The sequence below is a fragment of the Sceloporus undulatus genome, chromosome 1 (assembly GCF_019175285.1).
Source record: "Sceloporus undulatus isolate JIND9_A2432 ecotype Alabama chromosome 1, SceUnd_v1.1, whole genome shotgun sequence".
NCBI lineage: Eukaryota > Metazoa > Chordata > Lepidosauria > Squamata > Phrynosomatidae > Sceloporus > Sceloporus undulatus.
The window spans coordinates 159,529,314-159,552,824 of record NC_056522.1 but is presented as its reverse complement, the minus strand read 5'-3'; the positions used below and the strand labels follow the sequence as shown (position 1 = coordinate 159,552,824).

At 40.1% G+C, this 23,511-nt stretch overlaps 2 protein-coding genes across 2 annotated transcripts in view; one reads left to right on the top strand and one right to left on the bottom strand.

Annotated features, from left to right (window-relative positions):
• Positions 1-1,122: 1,122 nt before the first annotated feature.
• On the bottom strand, positions 1,123-21,620 carry CPB2 (carboxypeptidase B2). The gene is made up of 11 exons (XM_042445296.1): positions 21,464-21,620; positions 16,456-16,531; positions 14,364-14,488; positions 14,130-14,238; positions 12,194-12,295; positions 11,431-11,535; positions 9,718-9,828; positions 6,939-7,029; positions 4,000-4,202; positions 1,520-1,604; positions 1,123-1,412 (listed from the first exon to the last, which is right to left on the bottom strand). Exons 1-11 carry the CDS (start codon positions 21,532-21,534, stop codon positions 1,228-1,230), a joined length of 1,263 nt encoding a protein of 420 aa, XP_042301230.1. The 5' UTR covers positions 21,535-21,620; the 3' UTR covers positions 1,123-1,227.
• A 100-nt stretch (positions 21,621-21,720) lies between these two features.
• SLC23A1 (solute carrier family 23 member 1) overlaps positions 21,721-23,511 on the top strand; it is a 42,044-nt gene continuing 40,253 nt past the window's right edge. Inside the window, exon 1 of the mRNA XM_042445292.1 lies at positions 21,721-22,120. Within this exon, the coding sequence (XP_042301226.1) occupies positions 22,047-22,120 (74 nt within the window). The 5' untranslated portion in view covers positions 21,721-22,046. The remainder of the gene's footprint in view (positions 22,121-23,511) is intronic.

The window sequence follows — 23,511 nt, the reverse complement described above, 5'->3', positions numbered from 1 at the left end:
GTCACGTCTCCCCCATTCAACATGTGATCAGAGATACAGAAGTACAGGAGAATCCAAGACAAGACAGAAGGATTGGGAATTTATTCTTGTCTGTATTGGAAACTCCTAGGACCTAAAACAGACACACTGCCTTCGGTTTTAAAATGTGTAGCTACACGTGGAAATTCACAAGAAACAGGTTGAGACAAGAGTTATGTCATTTAATTTTTTTTTAATCCCAGTAAGTACAGATACGCTACCTCCCATCAAATCCCAAGGCGTTTGACTAGATGACGCCACAATCTCTACCTCATTCAGAAATATTCATATGAAAAACAGAATTCAGGCTACACAAAACTTCTCATTTTCTCGAATGAACAAGGTGTATTGGATACCAACTTCAGTTCAGTGGGATTTCCTTGTACTAGAGGAAGAGGATGCATAGTGACTCTCCACTTCCTCTTCCTTGTAGTGCTGAAGGATATATGGGGAATTCTGAAAGGTCACTGTCCAACTTTGTTCTAGTGAGAAGCCTTCACTGGTTTCTAGCTCTCCATGGATGAAAGAAGCAAGTCTAGATTCAGCCCTGCATTTTATTTTTTAACTTACTTCTTGGTGACATTAATTGTAAAAAAATAATCTCCCATTATTATCAGTGAAAGCAAGGCTTTCTATATTTACTTGAGAACTATAGTTAATTGTGCCACACCCCACAATGACTATTTTGTGTCTAAACATTCTGGCTAAACCCAAGAACTATGTAATAATATCCATGCTGTTGATGTATTTCCCAATTCGTTAGTGGAACATGTAGCTTCAGGCTTAGAGAAAAACTAGGTATCACACTACACTACACTGTTATAGAACTGTCGATCCACTTGAACTGCTTTGGCTGCTTCCTATGGAATCCTGGGATTTGCAGTTTAGGGAAGGGCATTTAGAATCCTCATCCTGAGAGCTTTTAGGCCTCCCTAAACTATAAACACCCAAATTCCATAGAAGGAAGCCATAGCATTTAGTACAATAATAGTACTGTAAGAGTGTAGTATGATATTGACCTAAATCTAGCAGTTTGTGTTATAGTTTATAAGTAATTAACAACTGCTGTGTTAATTTTGCATAAATGCAAACAAAAACAAAGGGAAAAGTTCACGTTTTATTGAAATTAAAATACCAAGCAAGTTACATTTGTCTAGCCATGTAAGGTGGCTGACTGGAATGTTGTACAATGCTAAATGGGATAGTGTTTTACATATTTTTAATAACATGTGAAGCTATTATTTTGATTCCAGTGAGTGTTTCATAGCAGGTTGGTTTAATGAGATGCTGAGGCAGCAAAAATCCGTATCGTCCTTTGTCCCGAAGTTCAAAAGTGAAAGAATACTTTATACCGAGATCATAAGCCCAGTCATCTGAACCTCCTGGAGCTAAATCTATGGGATAAAACCAAAAACATCGTCATGGCCAGATGATCAACCTTACCTGGGCAGTGGCTAATTCAGAAATAAATGGGACTTAACATTCGTATTGTTCAACTTACAAATTGTTTGTGCACCAGAGCCTGCCTGGTAGTGATTTTGATATCCAACTCTTATAGCAATAGCTACTTTGTTTGCCACTAGTTGCTGAAAATAACAAGAAAAAAAATACTAGTTTTTAGTTTGCATTTGTGTTTATTTCCTTCAATGCTGACAGGTTTACTTCTTTCCATTTTTATAGAGTTTTAATATTCAGGTATTATTATCTGTGTTCTTGTAAGGCCTTATTCTGCAAAAAGAATAAGTCCTTCACTCAAATAGCATTTTGGAAAAACGCCAAAAGGACACACATGTGGACTCCTATTGCCCTCACTGCAACCAACGGTCCATCTTCCCCCAAAACATCCCAGGTGTGCCCTTTCGAAGCGTGATTAGCAGTTTCACCCTAGGCTTCCCTCTCTTATGTGAAGCCCGTAGAGACCTTTTTACAAAACTTGACAATGGCCTGTCCTTGTGGCCATGTGAACATTCAGTTTAATAGTCTGTTACCGGTAATTCCTTTTCACTTTCTTCATCACTAAATGTTTGGTGATACTACACGTTGTGTCTCCCTTATCCAAAATGTTTGGCACAAGGACTGTTTGGATTTGGGGTTTTTTTTCTTTTTGGATTTTGCAATATTTGGATATACATAAGATATATTCGAGAAGGGACCCAAGTCGAAACCAATATTAATTTATGTTTCATATGCACACCTATGTATAGCCTGAAGGTGATTTTATTCAATATTTTTAACTAACTTTGTGCATGGAACAGAGTTTGTGTCCACTGAACCAACAGAAAGCAAAGGTGTCACTATCTCAGCCACCCATGAAAGAAGTTTTGGGTTTTGAAATATTTTTAAATTTTGGATAAGGGAGAGTCAACCTGTACCCTTCTCATAGGTGCATTAGTGTTCATGACAGATGTCTTAGGCCTGTTACAGACTGCCAAAATAAAGCTGCTTCGGGTCTCTTTGGAGGTATGCTGTTTAAATGATGCCTGCATCCTAAGAATCCAGAAGCTGCACCAAAGCTGCACTCCAGTGCTTAGGAATGGAGCGTGGCTTTGGCACGACCTCCGGACTCTTAGGACCCATGCATCATTTAAACAGCATACCTCCAATGAGACCCGAAGCAGCTTTATTTTGGCAGTCTGTATAACAGGCCATAGATTTCTTATTTGCTGTACTACTTTTATACTGCACCTGATCAGATGTCGCCATCTAGCAGCTCGTCAATCATAATATGCTGTATAAATCTGCATACAGATTATTCAATGAATGCAAAGACATTAGTTTCTTAAACAGAGGTGCACAATCTTTTGGGGGCAAAGGCTGTCTGGAAGGCCCCAGAACTCTTTGAGGTTAAATCCCCCAGCCCCAGGTCTCTAGGCTGAATAGAGAACAGCCAAAAGCCTTTGGTTCTTGCTCTCCTAGAGCGTGGGTGATATTGAGGTAAGCTTTCCTGTTCATCAGTGGACTGGGGAAGGAAGATCAATTCTCCTTCCCACCTTTAACCTGTTTCACTTCCTCAAAATATCTTTTGGGAAGGAACCCTTAGAAAAAGGTTTGCAAGGAACAGTAGGTGGAAAGTCTTGTTGCTCATATAATGTTGAATATTGCCCCATATTTCCTGTCTGCTATCTAGGCCTATGGGAGGAATCCAAAATATTCTAGAGGCCTGGAGCTTCTGTGTGTTTTATTTTCCAGTAGTTACTTTTTCTCATATACAATTTATATGGAATATTTTGTGCTCCACATAACTTCAGAATCTGAATTACAAGAAATGAATACCACAGTGGTCACAGTATTTCAATACTCTTCCTAAGCACCTACTCTATCTTTATTCAGATGCTCCAGGTCCATTTGGATGGACTGTACTTAGGAGAACAGCAAACCAGAAGTAGAAGAAGGAAGTACGTAAGCATGGCAACAACACCAATAATAATAGTGTGACAAAGTTACATGTCTAAAACAATGTACCTAGTGGGGGGAAAAGGTACTATATTGGTGTATAAAGGTACTATATTGGTGTAAAAGTTACATTTTTATGGCTACTTAAAAAACTTTCCCCCTATTTTTATGCCATTTTCCTATCAATGCTAAGGGGATTCTCCTTCCACAAAAAAGCATTTTAAAAATAACATAAAAATAATGAAGCTACTATTTTGACATCTCTGTCAGTTACAACAATGAATTGCCAGTTATATACTATAACAAGTAATGGGAATAAATTAATTTAAAAATTCACTTTTCAAACTCTGAGAAAGTCAAAGACTCTCACCAGTACTCAGTCACATACAGTATTATCAAACCATGGTTTGCCAATGTCTCTGAAATGAGTCTGTGATCAAACACCAACATTTAGCCCTTTGTTTGATAAAGGAAGTCTCTTTTGTGCACTACCCAGAATAAAAGAAAAGGAGAAAAAACATGCCCATTACCAAATGCAACATGGCAGTTCTTTAGGGTTGGATTAAACTTAAATAGTAGGATTCTTACCAGCTCATCATGGTCTTTGCTTTTATTTCTAGTATAAGAATATGGAAACAGAACCAGCTGGGAGTAAGAATGCATTGATATATATGCCTTAATATGATCCTTATGCTTTCTGAGAAAATTAGCTACAGCTTTTACTTCTGGTTCAGACTCAGGGTACGGTCCACAATATATCTCTTCGCAGTCATTATGAGATGCACCTTTGCCTTGATTTAAAAAAGAAAATACAGATAATTAATATAAAACTGTTTTCCTTTAGAAATGTTGGATCCAGTGGACTGCAACTTTAGGAACATTTTTCATTCTGTATTTTCACCAGCTATTTGGAGTAGAAGTAAATACTCATACGTGGAAGGCACACTGTTAGTGTTACACTTACGGGTATTGTACTGAGAAGGATGGCCACCGTCTATCAAAAGTTTTCAGATTTGGAAGTACCATACCTTTAATCTTGTATGTGACTGTTTTTTCCAGAAAGATCAAGACAGAGAAAAATATTCTGATTTTTCTTTTCAGCAACATGGATGCTATCTCCCGTGCGATTTTGTTGATTGACACAGTTTAAGAAAAGGAAGTTGGCCTCAGGCATGAAAGAAGAGCAGCCTGTAAAGCTTGTCTCATCTCCTCCTTGCTTCTAGAGGTTTGGATGCACATCATAGAAAGGAAGAAAACCTTTCTTCCTCAGAAAAATACATTCTGAAAGAGCGGGGCATCCTCAGGAGTTTCCTCATAACCTTCCTAGAACAGCTATGTATATAAGCATTGTAAAGTGCTACTTCCTTGAAGTGGCAAATGAAAAAGAGGAGAGAAGCACTCACTTTCTGCCTGCAGAAGATTTCACTACAGCCCATAGCATGTGCTCCCAATTTTCCTAAGTTTTTCCTATAAGAACTAACTCCCACACAGGATTTCCCTCTGCATTTCTTGGTGCGTCAGGTTCAAAATGGTTCTCTAGACAAATATATACAGGTAGGGAGGAGGAGTATCCTTACTTTCAGATTGGGAGTTTGGGGAGATTTGGATGTCACCTCGGATCTAAGATTCAGGACTACTAATTACTTTTCCAATTAAATGTATACATGCGCAACCTTTACTTTTACTCATTTTTTTCTCTACTTTTGCAGGCTAAGAGACTGGGGGCCTTTGGGACATCTGAGTTTCTTTTCACATCTGAGGGTTTGTTTGTTTATGCCCATTAGTGAATGTACCCACAAAGTGGCCTTTGCTATTATGCTTGGAACTGGATTCATTGAAACCACATTACCAAATAGCATCCATGTATAATCTGGAGGGTGAATATACATGTGTGTGCACATCGACATATATGTGTATGTTTTATAAAAATGTTTACAAAGCAGTCCTGTGCTGGTCTACAGACATAAATCACACTGAGGTCAGTGGAATTTACTCCTAGACAAAAGAGCAGACATTTGCATCTTTAAATAGTCAGTAATGGACTGGATGAGGACAAGCAAATTGAAACTTAATCCAGACAAGGCAGAGCTGTTCCTGGTCAATCGAAAAGCAGATCAGGGAATCGGGACTTCGTCTGTGTGGGATGGGGTTACACTCCCCCTAAAATCTCAGGCTGTCAGGCTCATAGCTTGGGTGTTCAACTCTGAGCCTGGACACCCAGGTTTCAGCAGTGGCCAGGGATGCATTTGCACAGCTAAAACTAGTGAGCCAACTTGCACTCATTCCTTGAGATGACAGATCTCACTATGGTGACATGTGCCTTGATTACATCCCATTTGGATTAGTGTAATGTACTTAGTCTGTGACTGCCTTTGGAAACTGTTTGGAAACTTCAGCGGGTTCAAAATGCTGCAGGCAGAAGGCTGGCATATATAACTCCCTTGTTGAAACAACTCCACTGGCTACCGATTCATTTCTGGACAAAATTAAAAGTGCTGGTCATGACTTATAAAGCCCTATACGGTTTAGGTCCAGGGTATCTGAAAGAGCGTATCTCCCCATACCAACCTGCAAAGGTCCCAAGATCTACAGGGAAAGGCTTTCTCTTGGTGAAGACATGAGAGAGAGCCTTCTTGATGGCTGCTCCTATCCTCTGACATGCCCTTCCACGGGAGGCTAGCCTGGCCCCTTCCCTGTTCTCCTTTCACCAGCAGGCAAATATATTTTTATTCCAAGTAGGCTTTTAATAAATAATTGTTGTCGGGGAGGCTTCCATATGAGGTGTATGCTCTATTTATGTTTCTAACTCTTGTATTTTTTATGTTATTTTATATGGTTTTAGCAAGATGGTTTTAATTGTTTTAACATGTTTATTGTTGTTGTTTTTAATCTGTGAACCACTTTGGGTTCCTCTTCAGGAGAAAGGCAGATGGAAATAATATATACTGTATATATATATGTATATATACATACACATAGATACACACACACACACACACACACACACACACACACACACACATAATTGGGGGCAAGATCTTGCATGACTCATGTCACAACTCTTCATTGCACTGCAGCAAGAGGTGGAGTATAGAACCTTTAACCCTCAGGGCTTTGCTCACCAGCACCACAGAACCCCTTTACTTGATACAGCTGCCTGGCTTTTAAGGTGAGTTTTAAAGCAATGATAAGGATGCAGTGGAGGAGTGTGGTATAGTGGCTTGAGGTTGGACTATGACTCTGGAGACCAGGAATCTCAACTCGGCCGTGGAAATCCACTGGATGGCCTTGGGCAAGTCACACTCTCTCATCCTCAGGGGAAGGCAATGGCAAACCTCCTCTGAACAAATCTTGCCAAGAAAACCTTGATAGATTCCCCTTAGGGTTGCCATGTCAGAAACCACTTGAAGGCACACAATAACAAAATGACCGCAGTGACCATAAACGTGATTAAAAAACAAGACCATAAATATCAGTTATGATATCATAACTGCAAGCCAGCCACCAAATACAAAATTTTATCTTACCACACCACCCTGCATCGAAGTTTCTGTTCAAGTCTGTCCCGACGCACCTGTTGCTGCCGTGCACTGAACGGCTTTTTCGCCACATTCGATTCTGTAGAGGCACATGCGCACATGTACATTTAATAAATATCTTCAGGTTATTAAGAGTATAGAATTTTCAATAGAAAACCAAGCCTCTAACTCAGAATCACAGTTCTGGAAATACTTATCTAGTTCAGGAGGCTCCCACAACACCTTTAAGCAATGTAGACAGTCAAAATCAATATGAAGAAAGGACATGAGCATTGTTAAGTATTTGTGATTATGCACCGGACAGGCAAAAACATTTCACTTTGTCGAAACAGAACGCACACAGGTTTGGACTGTGGAGAACAGAACAAGACTTATTGGAGAATATATAAAAAGAAGCCATTGCACTAAGAACAGCAGTTGCCGTACAAGCTCTCAGTTTCAAAATAGAATAAAATGTGTATTTCTGTGCTGTCCTGAATTAGGAAACGCACATGCTGGCTTACTCTGAAATTGACCTGAGTGTTTCTAGGTTCAGCTAGCAGTCTAGCTCTATATGGCCCCTCTCAGAAGCCTTCCAGACCAGTTCCTGCAAGGGAGGAGAGCAGTTGCTGGGCAGCCATTTTGTGTGGGTGAGTGTTTGAATTTTTTTTAAACTCTTGGAAGAGTGTTTGTTGCTATGCATGTCCTCCATGAGACAATGCCTTTGCGAATAGCTGCAGAAGCTATGAGCGTCCTAGTGAAGCAAGCGTTCAACCCGTTCTATTTTAGCCAATTAATAAAAAAGAAAAGGTTTAATTGCCTCTTAGGGAATGATTTACTTGCCTTCTAGTCACAGAGGCTGCGTTCCATTCAAAGAGTTTCTGTCCAAACAATTGGGGACAACGGCATTTTTTGGCTATTTCTCTCTGTTAAGCTTGGTTGTCACTTTTAATGAAAAGAAACTCTTCTGGAATTCTTTCCAGATTTCCTTTACTGTGTTTTGCTTGCTTCTCTCATGCTTACTTACACAAAGAAGAAAATACAATCACAACATTTCTCAGAGTTCTGAGAAGTAAGGTTATAATGGAATAGTTGCATTTCCTTCTGTTTGCCTTGTTTGTGGAATAATACAAAGGAGTGCAAAAGAGCAAGCTTGGTGTAGAGGTTTGAATGTTGGACCATGACTTTAGAGACCAGGGTCTGAATCCCCCCCCCCTCGGCCATGGAAACCCACTGGGCAGGTCACACTCTCACAGCTTCAGAGGAAGGCAAAGGCAAACCCCATCTGGACAAATCTTGCCGAGAAAACCCATTGATAGGTGCACCTTTGGGTCACTTGGAGATAAGAGGTATATTTTATTATTATTTGCAATAAAATATTTTTACTATTGTTAAACTGTTATTTATTGTTAAGCTGTTATTCAGCTCCTCCACCCTAATTTTAGCGTTTCTTTTCTTATTTGTATTGTAATTTTATTTTATATGATTCATTTTTTATATTAGGATGGGGTGGGAGAGGGAGGGTTAGGGTTTGGGTATTATTTTAATGTATATTATATATATATATATATATATATAGAGAGAGAGAGAGAGAGAGAGAGAGAGTATTTTATTGTTTCTTTGTTGTTACCTACCTTGATTCCTTCGGGAAACGGCGGGATATAAATAAATGTTGTTATTATTATTATTATTATTATTATTATTATTTATAATAAAACTTCATTTCATTCAGCTGAAAAAATAAAGTTGTGTTATAAACAACAGCTTAGCAAACAAAGCTATCTTTATTGCAATAATAACACCAGAGTATACCTCTCGTCTCCAAGCATTTTATGGTGTTTTTTCCTTCATTTTCTCAGCATCTTAGGGTCGCCATAAGTTGCAAACAACTTGAAGGCACACAACAAAAACAGAAAATGTCCTTTGGACATTGTGACAAAGGCTTCAGTCTTGCCTCCAATATGAATACACTTATTAGAAACTGATCTGTGTTACTAAAGTCTTTTCTGCAATGCCAGTAAGTAGAAAGTGCCTATTAGATAAATGGAAGGGAGATAAGAAGGAATTAATGAAGAGAGAAAAATGTTCAAGAAGATGAATGCTCCTCCTAAATTGCGGAGGAGAGGTTTTGTTGGATTTGGCTAAACCTGCAAAAGAAGAAAATGCAGGAGAATCCTGTCAAAGTGCGCAGGCATTATTAATATTGTAACAGAGAGTAAATTGAACTATCCATTTTTCTAGAACATAGGAACATGCTTCTTACTGAGTCGGACCATGGGTCCATCTAGTTCAGTATTGTTGGCATGGTCTGGAATCAGCTCAAGCTTCCTGGAAAATTTATTTCCTGGCTCTACCTGAAGATGCCAGGGATTGACCTGGATTTATAGCATATATTGTACTGAAATAAATGGGCTTCGGGGGGAAAGGATAGCTATCAGACTAAATGTTTGCACTGATTTTGAATGTTTCCTGGATACACCTAAGTCTGAACTAGATTGGTCAAAGCCCAGTAGTGAAACGGAAAAAATAGACAAACAAAGCCCAGATTGGACCTTGTATGAGTGATGTGTAGACAACTGTATATTCTGTATACTCTTTAAAAAGGCAGAATATGTCTATGGCTATTTATTTCAATAATGTGTTTGACATAAATCATAACCTTTGCTTGGCACCCCCAGAAAGTTGAACCAGCAGTTGCTTAAAAGCCCTCACAGTAGGCTTTTTAAAAATTGGGATTCTCAAATCTCTGGATCAAATCTGATAAAACAGATGGAAGACTTGTACTTACAGTAGTCCATGTGTACTCATAGCCGTCCACGTTCATTACTGGCAAGACATAGAAATCAATGTGCTGTAAAAGCCTCTGCAGTGAGGAATCCCTGGTTAGGGACTGAGTTGCCTGCACAGAATGCAAGAACAAGATTTAATGCAAGGATCTAATGAGGAGAACCAAATATTTTCATTGTTGTTACTTGTGCTTAAGTCAGCTTTGACTTTTGGTGAAGTTAGGAATGATAGGTCTTAATGAACTCTACCTCTCTCAAAATCCTGCTGCATGTATTGAACAGGCTTGTTAAAATATTAACATGTGTAATATTCCTCAATCCTCACTGGTAAGGTCTTTGAGGGGAATTATTGCAGTGTACACCCCTCCGTTTACTGTGGTCCTGGGTCTGGTGCCAGCAACTGGTTACACTTTGAGTAGCTACAGAGCTTCTGGTACCCTGGCAAAGCCCTCCCCCCTCCCCTTGACACTTGATTTAAACCTATCTTGTTTTAAAAAATTTTAAAAATCTGACCAAGAGGATGATCAGTGTTGAGTGACTATGTATGTTTTCTGTTTTCCATATTAATTCCATATCAATATGTTCTCTCTAGGAATCTCTAGGTACTCCAGTGTGACTCTGCTGGAAGTTGACCATAAAGTCAACAAATACTTCTCTAGGAATCTGTAGGTCCTCCAGTGCAATTCTATGATCACATTTCACTTGATGTTGACTATAGAGTTGCTCTGGAAGACCTAGAGATTCCAAAACAGATGTGGTAAAAATATACTGGTTTTACCACTTTCATGGGTGTCCTAACCCCAGTGAATGTGGAGGACCTACTGTAATTGATGGTGGGTTAAATCAACGTTTTAATTCATTACTACTGTACCATCCTCTTGGGCCTGAAAGTACCATGACCCAGTATCATGATGACTCTCACTTCACCTCCATTCTGTTTGCTTACAATGCATTGGGATACCCATATTAGAACAATGTATTTTATGAGTGGTCAAGGATCAAAAATATCTCTCATGACAGCTTGGTATTTAAGTAAAACAATTCATCTGAGATCTTCATATGTGGGGCTGATTGGAATAAATCAAAGGGGTGATGAAGAAATATGATGTCTAAACTTATCTCCACTATACTTATGTAATGTATTATTATCTATTGTATTTATATTTTTACTTCTTCATTTTTATATCCTTTTTATTTAACCTTTTATATAGAGTGCTTTTACAGAGGTTATACAAATTTTGTTGCATTTGTTGTATTTTGAGATGGCCCACGGGTTAATAAATGTTGTTGTTGTTGTTTTGCTTACTCCCCTCCTCAATGGAAGGGATTTCTCTTTCTGAATACACACATGGCACCACCTCTCTTCATCCAATTTTTCTCTTCAAAACCCAATTCCTTCATGAGGCTGTGTGCCAAAATGCATAGTGGAATACTTGATGTGTTGGCAGAATGTCCCAATTCAGTCTTAACCCTTTTTAATATATCCCCAAATATAATCAAGCTTTACGTATATGAAACTGCTCTTGCTAACATTTCCCCATTCATACCCTTGTCTCAGGCTCCTGCATCTCTTTTTCCCCTCTATTTATTTTAGACTAAAAGTTCCTTGGGAACAGGAACATTTTTATCTATACAATTCTATAGTACACCACTAGTGGATTCTCGGTGTGCCTGTGTGTAACAACTGATAAGGAGAGCATGTGTCATCTACTTACATGTCCTATGAACCAGAGGCAAAAAGCAGGAGAAATCCATTCCCGAGCATGAATACCACAATCTATCCAAATGGCATTTTTGGGTGTTCCCCCTCCACTTGAAAGCTAAGAGAAGAATGAACAGAAATCTTAGTTGCACAATGGGAGTATGCAACCTTTTTAGTCCTGATGGACATATTTGCACGGCCACACATCCACGTGCACACAGGTATGTATGCATACGTCTTATCAGTTTGATCATTTTCCTACCCAGCATGCGAAATTTTACACATATCTACTCAGAGGGGAGTCCTAAGGCAACAAGTGCCAGGCATGCAAAGCACAACTCAGTTCCATGTATGTGTACTCAGAAAAAAAAAAACCCAAAACATGAACATGATTTCTATTCTTAGAAACTGTCAAAATGTAAAGGTGTTTAAAGAAGATACTATTGACAATTTTAAAGGTATTTAAGTCCCAAATACTCTGCTCTTTGAATACCTGGTATCATTTACAAGAGAAGAATGTTATTTCTAATCAATGCTGAAGGAAGTCTCTCCCACAAAGCAACAGTAAATGCAGATTAGGATTCTCATTTTGCAAGAGAGAGAGAGAGAGAGAGAGAGAACATTTAGCACATAATAGATCCCACCCCCATTTTCGCAATAATTACAAAAATGGGAAGGGAGGGGTTTTGCTGCACGACCATGCTTTAATTTCCTGATTTGACGGTCAAAATAACATTGTTAAGATGTTTGAATAAAGAGTTATCAGCACCTTGTACCTTCAAAATATAAAGAGGCCGTTTCTCATAGGAAACTCCAATGGGGATTTTTTGGATGGTATTAGAATGCTGTGTCGCTATTTCTTCCATCCAGGCATATATCTGAAATAATAACATCATTTTTTAAGCAAATGACAGTTGCAATTAATGATTCATATTCCATCTTTATTGCCCTTTGAAACTTGAGGTGGCACATGTGGGGTACCTGGATAGTCTTCCATCCGGTATAGACCATTTTAGTATTAGAAATGTGACTGGAACATGTGCCACAGACCATCTCCTGGGGCCCCTAAATCCAGATTTACATATTGTGATAAATATAGACATTGGAACACAAACCAATTATGTTACTTATTATTCTATGCATCAATCAGGTCTTTATTGTGCTAAGCCTGTGTTTGTAGCTCGTTACCTTATGGGTTATTAATGTGCAATGCATTATTGATGCATTAATTTAATATTTTTCATTATCTTCTTTCAGAGATTAGACAGTCTTCTCCCAAAGGGCCTTTACAAGTCTGACTCCCCATGCTGGCCTAAAACTGACCTTCGTTTTCTGCCTCTTTCTGAAACTGAAATTCAAGCTACACAAGGGACATGTAGCTTCTTCACAAGCTTAGCAGTATTCTGGGAATCTTCCTGGAAGCACTCATTGTATTCTCTAAGTGTGTTAAATCACTAAAATAACATAGCAATAGGGTACACTTGGAAATATTCCTGTTTTCCTCCAAAACATTCATTTATGTAATCGAGTGGCGCCTGGGGGCTCACATGTCAGTGGGACATTGAATCCATGCCATGGTTTAATCTAGGCCTCCAGGGTGTTAAACCCTGTTCCCAAATAGGTCTAGCAGTTTGGAGACTTTAAAATGAGCCCAAACTTGGTGTGGATTCACCATCCTATTGACACGGGAGCCACTAGCCACTACTGATGTAGTCTAAGTACATCTAAGTAAATGTCTGATGGAGCAATGCCTGTATTTGGTTTTCCTTTTGTTTAAGCTAAATGTTGTAAGTTTTAAGGCATTGCTACATGTCTAAGGCTGCAGTCCTGGATCCAGTAATATTTCCAGTTTTAAGCTGCATGTATACTGCATGTCTGAGACCACAATCCTAGATCCAGTTTCCTGGGAGTAAGCCCCGCTGATTTCTGAGTATACAGTTGAGGTTGAGTCACCCTTATCCAGAAATCTGAGATACTCCAATACTCAAAATTGTCCACTTGGGTGGCTCAGATAGTGACACCTGTGCTTTCTGATGGTTCAGTATACACAAACTTTGAACTTTATCGCATGGGGTTTAAAACGTTCCCCAATGCGTTCTAATGGGGGTGAGCGGGGGTGCACACGGAACGCGATGAGCACTGGATGGGGCCCAGAATGTGACTTTACCGCACGAGGGAACGCTGCCGCCACCGCCTCCGTGCATTCCCATCACGTTCCAATTCGGTTCCAGAGGGCACCATTTCTGGGGACGCTTTGAAACAGTTCCCAGAAATGGCGCCCTCTGGAACCGAATTGGAATGCGATGGGAACGCGCGGCGGCGTTCTCCCGTGCGGTAAAGTCGTGTTCTGGGCCCCTTCCAGTGCTCATCGCGTTCCGTGCGTGCCCCCGCTCACTCCCGTTAGAATGCACCCCATGCGATAAAGTTCCTAGTTTCATGCACAAAATTATTTAAAATGCTGTGTATAAAAGTAACTTGAGCTTTGTGAATAAGGTGTATATGAAACATAAATTAATTTTGTGTTTATACTTGGGTCCCATCTCCATAATATCTCACTATGTATATGCAAATATTCCAAAATCTAAAAAAAATCCGCAACACTTCTGGTTCCAAGCATTTTGGATAAGGGAGACTCAACCTGTATTACACATTGAACACTACAGTTTTCAAGGCAGGATATAATATTAAAAGTAACAATTAGCCACATCTTACTACTTTTAGCGAATGATATTGTTCATAAAATGATGCAGAACTGCGGGGGGTGACAGTGTCATTGGCAGTTTGTATCTCAATAATTTTGTGAACATCCTCCAGTGATACTCTGAAGAAGAAGAAAAGAAAATATTTAGAAACTATGGATGCTGGCCATGAAAGCCTTCGATGTCACATTTAGAAACTTTGTTCAAATGTACATTATTACACATTCACAAAAGGAAGTCACCATACCTGTATAGAATGGCAGATCTGTTAAGTGCAGCTTTCACGTCATTTACATCTGATATGTTGACGTAGAAATGTACCTCTTTGTTTTTCATTATGTTCCTGGGTGAGTCAGGTTGCCAAAGCACAACCTACAATGTTTCCAAAAACATTCAAATAAAACAGAAATTAAACTGGTTTCTTTTATTTATTTGTTGGATTCATACTCTCCTTTCTTACAGTGCAAGGTGTCTAACAGTGACAAAATCAAATAAAACAAAATCAAAACCTAAAACAAATCCAGACAGATGAGACGTTATTGGCTCCCTTCTCAAAATCCCATTTTGTTGCAGAATTAACACATAACGTTATCTACAAGATAGGTAGTTTAAGACATTTTCATCTGAAGAGTTAGAAACGATGGCCAGAATTCACCATAAGTAACGCACTTGTGACAATTTCATATTCACAATCCTATATATCCCCTATATATAGGGGATATATAGGGACTATCACAGGCCCTAATGCCCACTTACTGAGTAGCAGCTGGAGCAACTGAAGAAGGTCTGTTCCCCTGTTGACTGGGAAGCAACCAATTGACATGAATAGCAGTCCTTGAGTGAGCTTTCACTGGTGCGAGGAGGAATTGTGACAGGGACTCTGCTTCTGGTTGTCACACTGGAGATTGCTCACAGAAGGGAGTGGGACCATCTACCAGCTGCTTCCTGATCAACAGTGGACAGACCTCCATCAAACACAGCTACTGCTACCTGGTAAGTGGGAACTGGGAGGATTAGGCTGGGAGACACTATATTGAAGTCATTCAGACGTCATTTTTTGTATCAGAGGGATGTGAATAACCGGGTTTGTTATTCACACCATGGAATGGCATCAATCCGCATCTCTCCGAATTTGGAACAGGAGGCGGCAGCTGAGGTGGGGTAGGGGGGGTCCCCCATTGCTGGGTCTGGACTCATTCTCTGTGGTCTGAGGATGAGGAAAACACACCGCTTTCCTCCCAGGAAGCCTAAAATGTCATGTAGCTTCAGGGAGAGTTGAAAGTGCATTCAATGAAATGATAATGTGTGTATAAAACAGGAAATGCAACAGAAGACTAGATGCAAAACAAGTAATCTGAAGGTTGAGACAGATTTTGTGGCAATAGAAACCAGTTTTGTCCACTAAACATGACTGTGTCTGAAAAAAATCAGAGAATCCATTCTTTCCAGGAATGGAAAGCAGCAAGCAACAATTCATCCTTTTTGCTAATGATAATGCTCAAAAAGTAGTTTGGTGTCATTGCTCATTACAGTGTTTTAAAAGTCACTTGTAGTGGTATAGTGGCTATATTTTGTGTTCCTCATTAAATCATATGCAAGCAAAGAAGGTAATAACAGTGCTTGGAACATAAGAGTTGTGGGTAATTATTATGCTCTACAACAAGTTACTTTTGTAGTTGATAAGAGAGTGGCATATAGTCTTTAAAAAGTCCAGCTAAAACAGCTCTTTAAAACTTTCAAATGTTCTTTGAAAGCAACATTTGAAAGGAACCAAGAAAGATCACAAAGTTTTTTGTGTGTTTTTCGGGCTATGTGGGCATGTTCTAGAAGAGTTTATTCCTGAGGTTTCATCAGCATCTTTGGCTGGCATTTTCAGAGAACGCTGACCTGGAAGAGAGTAGGTATATGATCACAAAGCCAGCATTTTGGACTATGACTCTGTGAGATCAGGGTTTGTATCCCCGCTCAGCCATTGATAGCCACTGGGTGATATTGAGTAAGTTGCATTCTCTCAGCCCCAGAGGAAAGCAAAAACCCTCTCTTATCAAACCTTGCAACAAAAAAAAAACCTCTGTGATAAGATAGCCTCAGGGTTGCCATAAATCAGAAACGACTGGAAGGCACGCAACAACAGCAGCAGCAACTTCGCTATCAAAGTAGCTTTGTTCCCGATTTTGAAGCATGCCTTGGTTATGCCTCTTTTACCTACAAAAGTAACTTGTTGTGGAGTATAATAATTACCCACAACTCTTATGTTCCAAGCACTGTTATTACCTTCTTTGCTTGCATATGATTTGAGGAGGTTACATTAATTGCAATGGTTTGCTAGAAGCGGTTACCTCAAAAGTAGTGGTCAGATTCTGGAGAATTTCAACTTGCCTACTGGAACGTGGAAGAGCCCACAATACCTGGTCACTGAAAAAGAGAGGTGAGTTAGAGGAAGGAATATGTGATAGAACAATTCCATTTTGCTGCTAAGAAACCACCAGAGATTATGATTCTGAAAGGTGGAATGACCCTCTAAAGCCTGGAAAAATTACTTCTACGAAGTAAATATAATGGCGTATTTAAGACACCCATAAACTTAATAGTGGTAAGGCTGTGCCCTTAATTCCAGCTCATCATCTTATCATTGCCCAGATAGAGCTTGTATTCATTCGAGTGATAATTAACTTTCCAAGCTCTGGTCCTAATGGCACAGCAGGGATACTCCTAGGACCTCTAAACCAGCCAGAAAACTTTAGAAGTTACATACACACATTCCTTTGAGGGTGACCGTTAGGAGAAAGAGGGCAACAGGGCCCCTCTTTTAAACAGCTGTGGGTAGGAGTGAATTTCAGCAAGTGAGAAGTGTGCAAGAAATTCTTCTGCACAACAAAGAAAGCTATAGGAGTTCTCTGTTGCTTTTCCATGCAACTACTGTAGTCTTCCCATGTTGGCCATGGCTTTCAAGCAGGTGAAGGCAATACATATTTCACAACAAGGTCTAAGTCAGGTGTGGGAATCATGTGGCATTCCAGATGCTGTTGGACTACTATTACCAGCACTCCTCACCACTGGCTATGCCAGCTAAGGAGGCTAGAAGGTGTGATCTAGCAGCGGATGGCTACATGCTTTGGATAGTTTCTCATCCCAAACCACATGCCTCCTTCATATGTTACATTTTAAAGATGTGCATCTTGACAACTCAGGACCTTTCAACACAAGTATAACCTTATGATTCCACTTTTATCTGCAGTTGGTGCATCCTATAGAATCCTGGAGTTTGCCATCTAATCAGAGGAACCTGGCTGAGAATTGTAAGTGTCTCTCCTTAAAATCCTAGGATTCCATAGTAGTAAAGGTAGACTCATAATGCTATAATGAAAATGCTATAGGGAAAGGGCCTTAGGATATAACTATTCCAACTGACTGATCAACCAACTGACCAGTGTACTGCTGAATGCTTAACTCTAAATTACTTAAATGGATTTAATTAATCTCTTTGGAAAATGGCAATTTGAAGTGGTTAATCAGGGAGTGGAGTAGCCTTAATTAGTGGGATGCACATGTTTCATTTCTGATGCTCTGTTTGTTCCAGTGTGTTATTGCAACATGAGATGGAAAATAATTATTAAAAATACATTTCTTTCTTACAGTTAGTAGGGACGTAGCCAGGATTTTGAGAAGAGGGGCCCAGACTAAGTGCCACCATTATAATGGGGCTTGGGTGCAGCGGCGCAGCAGCACACACCATTCATTTTATCTAACGGAAGGGGGGTCCGGACCCCAAGACCCCCCCTTGGCTACGTCCCTGCAGTTAGTAATATTCTGGAACTGAATTACACATATGATATGCAAATGTGGGGAATAGAAGCCAAAATTGTTTCTTGAGAGAAAGCAGCATTGGCAATAATCTTTGAGAATTATGGGGGCTTGACAGACCACATCAAAAGGGCAGGTTGAAGACGACCATTTTTTCTCCTGAGGGATGCCACAGCAGCCAAACTACGCAGGCTCCCACCGTACCATGGTGTGTGCGGCAGACACCATAAGTGCACCATTGGCGCACTGTCACATGTTGATGGCACAAGCGCAGCACCGTGATGTGCAGACACTGCGCTGCACTTGCATCATCATGGTGGCCCCCCATGTGGGCCGAGCCGCAATGGTGCCACCGACGTGCACTAGGGCTCGGGAGCATGCAGATACTCTGCACTCCCAACCCCTGATTTTGACCTCAGGCCGCGCAAACCAGTTGTCTGTACTGAGCCATGGTGAACAAAAGTCCCAGCAGACCGGAGTAGGGCAAACATTGCCTCCTCTTCAAAAGGGGAAAAAAGAGGACTCAGATAATTACCACCCAGTCAGCCCAACATCAAAACCAAGAAAGATTCTAGAGCTGATCATTAAACAGTTTGGAAGCACTTAGAAAAGAATGGTGTAATAATTAAAAGTCAACATGGGTTTCTGAAAAACAATTCATGCCAGACTAATTTTCTCTCTTTTTTGGTAGAGTTACAAGCTTGCTAGATGAAGGGAATGCTATGGATGCAGCATATCTTGTTTGCAGTAAGGCCTTTGACAAGGTCCCCCATGATATCTTTGTAAAAACACTTAGTAAAATGTGAGCTAGACAATGATATTGCTTGGTGGTTCTGCAGTTTGTTGACACAACAAACCCAAAGGGTGCTCACCAAAGGCTCCATTTCCTCCTGAAGAGAGGCAACTAGCAGGATGTCAGAAGGTTCTGTTCTGGACCCAGTGCTATTAAATATCCACAGTATCAATGACTTGGAAGATGGAATAGAGTGACACCTGGCTTGACAATAGCACATGTGAAAGGAATCTGGGGGTGCATTCCCACGATGAAATACAGTGAATTGCCAATCGGTGTAAATGACCATCATTCCCATTTGAAACCGGTTCCTGTCGCAATGTGATCGAGTCCTGTCATGATGAAGCGAGGTAAAGGCAAAACCCCTAGTTTTTCCAGAGAGTACAGTGGAACCTTGCCATAGGCGGGGGATCCGTTCTGGATCCCGCTGCGTATGGTGATTTCTGCCTATGCTTGAGCCCCATTGTAAACAATGGGGTTCGTGCACGGTGGCGCAGAGGTGCGCGCGGCGCAACGGGTGCACGCGCCCATTCAACTGAATGGGACGCGCTGCCCCTTCTGCCCCGCGCGCCCAGCAGCTTGAGCACGTACGCTCAAAGCCGCTTATAAAAAGGCAGCGTATGCGGAGGCCCCACTGTAGTTTTTATGCAGTTCTTTTCAGAAGAATCTATTCTGAAGCGAGTTCAATAAGTGAGAATAACAGATCAGAATGGATTCATTCTGGAGGGGAGGGATAAATGGCAAAGGGGTGTTTACCATCCCTCCTCAGTTTTTGACTGATCCACCATTGTAAAGGCAAGTTGTTCTAAAATCAGTCAATCGAATTTTCTATCATTTTTATTTTTAAGAAACCCATTGTCCTCCCCTTCATCCTCCTACCTCGTTCCCCATCCTTGCCTCCGTCCCCGTCCTTGCGCCACTGCCACAGTTCCCCCCAGCCTTGCCTCTGTTCCCCGGCCTTGCTCTGTTGTCTCCGTTCCCCCCGACCTTGCCTCTGTTCCCCCCAGCCTTGCCTTTGTTACAGTTAAGATTGACTGTCATTTTCCTAGTCTTACAGTTAAGTCTTACTGAACACAAAGATGTTACAGATCCTTACGCTAGGTTACGAATCCATAATTGCAATTCAGAATGACAGCCGTTGTGACTTTAAAAACATCCTATTTAGTGGCTAATCATAGTGTATTAACTGGGCACTTTGGAGCAGACAACCATTTTTGGGCACAATGTATGTGTTTCAGTTCTGTATGTGTGAACCAGCATAATTGACTCCATGGACATGATTCGCAGCTGAATGTGTGAAAGGAGTCCACTAAAGAATGTTTATGTCAAATTCTCTGTCACTCTTGAGGATAGGAAAGTTCTTTCTGCTTTGCTTTACATGTATCATGAACTATTTGAGATGAAAGTATAATTTGATGCTACAAGCATAAAGTTACAAATCTCTCTCTCTGTGTGTGTGTGTGTGTGTGTGTATGTGTCTGTGTGTGTGTGTACACACATTTGTGCTTATTCTCTCTCTCTCCTTCATAGTTTATGTCCCTCTTTTATCTCACAGTTTGTAACCACAGCAACCCTGTTATTGACAATCATTGCAAAACACAGTCCTATATCGGGAAGCGGAGGGCCCTAAGCATAAAGTGCTGCAATCTTAAGGGCACTAGATTTACAATAAGATTTATTTACTGGAGAGTCTGGAGATCAGGGTTCGTATTCCACTGGATGACCTTGGTCAACTCATAATCTCTTAGCCTCAGAGGATGGCAATGGCAACCCCCTCTGACGAAACTTGCCAAGAAAACCCTGTGATAGGTTCATACGCCTTAGAGTCACCATAAGTCAGAAATGACTTAAAGACACACAACAAGAACAACAACACCTACTGACCTAAGTGTTATACATACCTTCTTGGGAGTAATTCCTTTTGAACAGAATGGAATTTAACTTCAAACTAACCAACAAATGGTCTGTACTGCAAATCCATGAGACTAAAATGTTAGAATTCAAGAAGCTGCACACATGTTCTATAAATCAATCTATCTGTATTTATGCGGAGAAAATATTATACATTTTTCCTAATGTTTTGCAAGATTTCATGTCTATGTGTATCATATCTTTGTTTTTGAAGTCCATGCAATAACATATCAAAACATTGTATTCTAACAGAATATTAGAAAGCGCAAAAGACATTTATCGTTTGATCTCTCTCATATGTTTTTGTTTCTCTTTTTTATTGTGGTATTGGACTCAGAAGATGCATTAAATCAATAAACTGATCTTTACATTTGGAAAAAAAACAACACTTCACATTTATACCAAATAAATTGTAACAATAAAAACAAGCAAAAATGGATTGTCTACACATAACTGGGGGATCTCAACATGGAACTTATTATTTTAATAGTTCTATGTGAGGGATCCCACTCAATGGTAAACTGGAGTTCTGTATCAATTTATCTGGGGGTAAAGTCCACTGAACTCAGGAGGGCTCACTTCCGGATACATATGTACAGGCCTGGGTTGTTAATATCAAGGTCCCACATATCAGTAGTGAAACAAGTTGTTTTGTGATTTCAGATACTTATTATTATTAGAAACACATCTAAGGATTAGAGAAACCCTACATATTATACAGAGTTGTATATCCTGTTTAAAAAGCATTAATGTGACCTTTCTTCTCTTCAACCATTTTTGGAGTGTGCTTTTATTTTCAGCAAATATTTCCCCTCTTTCACTAGAAAATAAACACTTACCTTTGGAGAGATGAGACATGTTCCCTTTGAATGAGGATGAATACTATACCAATGAAAAGGAAAAACCTCATGGCAGCCGTTTCCAGTGAAACCAAGTAAGACAGTGACGGTTCAGGACCTACACTGTTGATTTTCTAAAGTCTCTGTTGAAAGAGTGGTTAAAATTTAATGTCCTCTCTCTTTGTAATGCATCTGTCTCCCATGTCCTTGGGACTAAGACAGAGCGATTTCATTGTTTACGGTAAGAATTCCCAAAATGTGAAGTATACCTTCATATGGGCTTTAAATGGCCATTAAGGGAGACACAAATGCCTCCGTAACCTCACTGCATAAGTGTTATCCCTCTTTTGATTGATCCATGAAGCCAAATAACTTTTCTTTGTATTTAGTGGTCAGGCCTCACCTGGAATACTGTGTCCAGATATGCGTACCACAGTTCAAGAAAGACAAGCTGGAATATCTCCAGAAAACAACCAAGATACTAATCCCTGTAAAGCAAGACCTATGAAGACCACTTTAGAGAGCTGAGTATGTTTAGCCTGGAGAAGAGAAGACTGGGAGGTGATGTGATAGCCATCCTTAAATGTCTGAAGAGATGTCATGTCTAAGAAGAGGCAAGCTTGTTTCTCCTGCACCAGAGACTAGGCCTGGACTTAGGTAAGGGACTTACACCTATGTAAGTGGATTTATATCTGTGAGAAATAGAATTGCATAATTTCACAATGTCCATGTTCAGCACGGAGCTGCCATGACATTCTTATGTACAAGACTGAGTGAAGTGACCAATGTGCAACAAGTCTGATGTGGAAGGGGACAATGCACAATGGGACCAATGTGCATTAGAATACTGCTAATGAGTGCCAATGCACATAAGTAGAGCCTGATGTACATCAAAACATTCCTGTTGGTGCCCTGATACACATATTTGCAATTCACTACAAGGATTCCTTAGTACTTCTGCTACATAGCTAAGTCGAGTCAAGTTAGACAATGTGGGCTGTGAAACAGAATTGCAGCCTAGGACATGTATCATTAAATTTAAATTACAAGAAAAGGATTCCAACTAAACATTAGGAAAGACTTTCTTGACTACAAAAGCTGTTGAAGAGTGGAATAGACTGCCTCAGAACACGGTGGACTCTCCTTCTTTGGAGGTCTTTAAACAAACATTAAACGGGCATCACTTGGGTGTAATTTGTTGTGTATTTCTGCCACGTACAGGGTTGGAATAGATGATCTTTGCAATCCCTTCCTACTCTGATTCTAGGATTCTGTTTATTTAGTTTGTTTAAATGGTTTACCTGTTCTCTTTCTGCTTCACATTGGGTCTCAAACATAGATGGCAAAAACATTACTATGTGAGCAACCCAATAGAATTCACCTTGAAAGGTGAAAGTGATAGTCTTATGATACCTTAAAAGTACTACATGTCTTATGCCATCTGAATAAATGAATGCTAGTTCATTAATGTATATCACATAATGCATTTGTTAGTCTTTAAAGGACTAGTCAACAACCTTGCAGAGACACTTCTCAGTAAATTTATTAAACACAGGGTCCTCATGAAGCTCAGGAGTGGGGCGCTCCAGGTGTTGTTGGACCGGCCCTAGCCACCTAATAAATGGTAAGGGATGATGGGAGTTGCAGTTGAGCAACATTGGGAGAGACATACATTCTCTTTCTCTTTTCTAAGCAAACAAAGACAGAAAATGTCCACTAACATCCAACACAAGAGCTGCTGTGTAGATAGAATGTTGAACCTGGAGGCTTCCCCATTGATTTGTTGTTTGTTATCCACCCTTGAGTTGATCTCAACCCATGGCGACCCTGTAGATGAGACATCTCCAAGATTCCCTGTCCACCACTGCTTTGCTGAGTTCCTGCAAATTCATACCTATGACCTCTTTTATAGAGTCCACCCATCAAGCACGCGGCTGTCCTCTCTTTTCTGCTTCTCTCCACCTTTCTTAGCTTTATTGTTTTCTTCAATGAGTCTTGCCTTCTCATGATTTGGCCAAAGTATGACAGCCTTAGTCTAGTCATTTTGG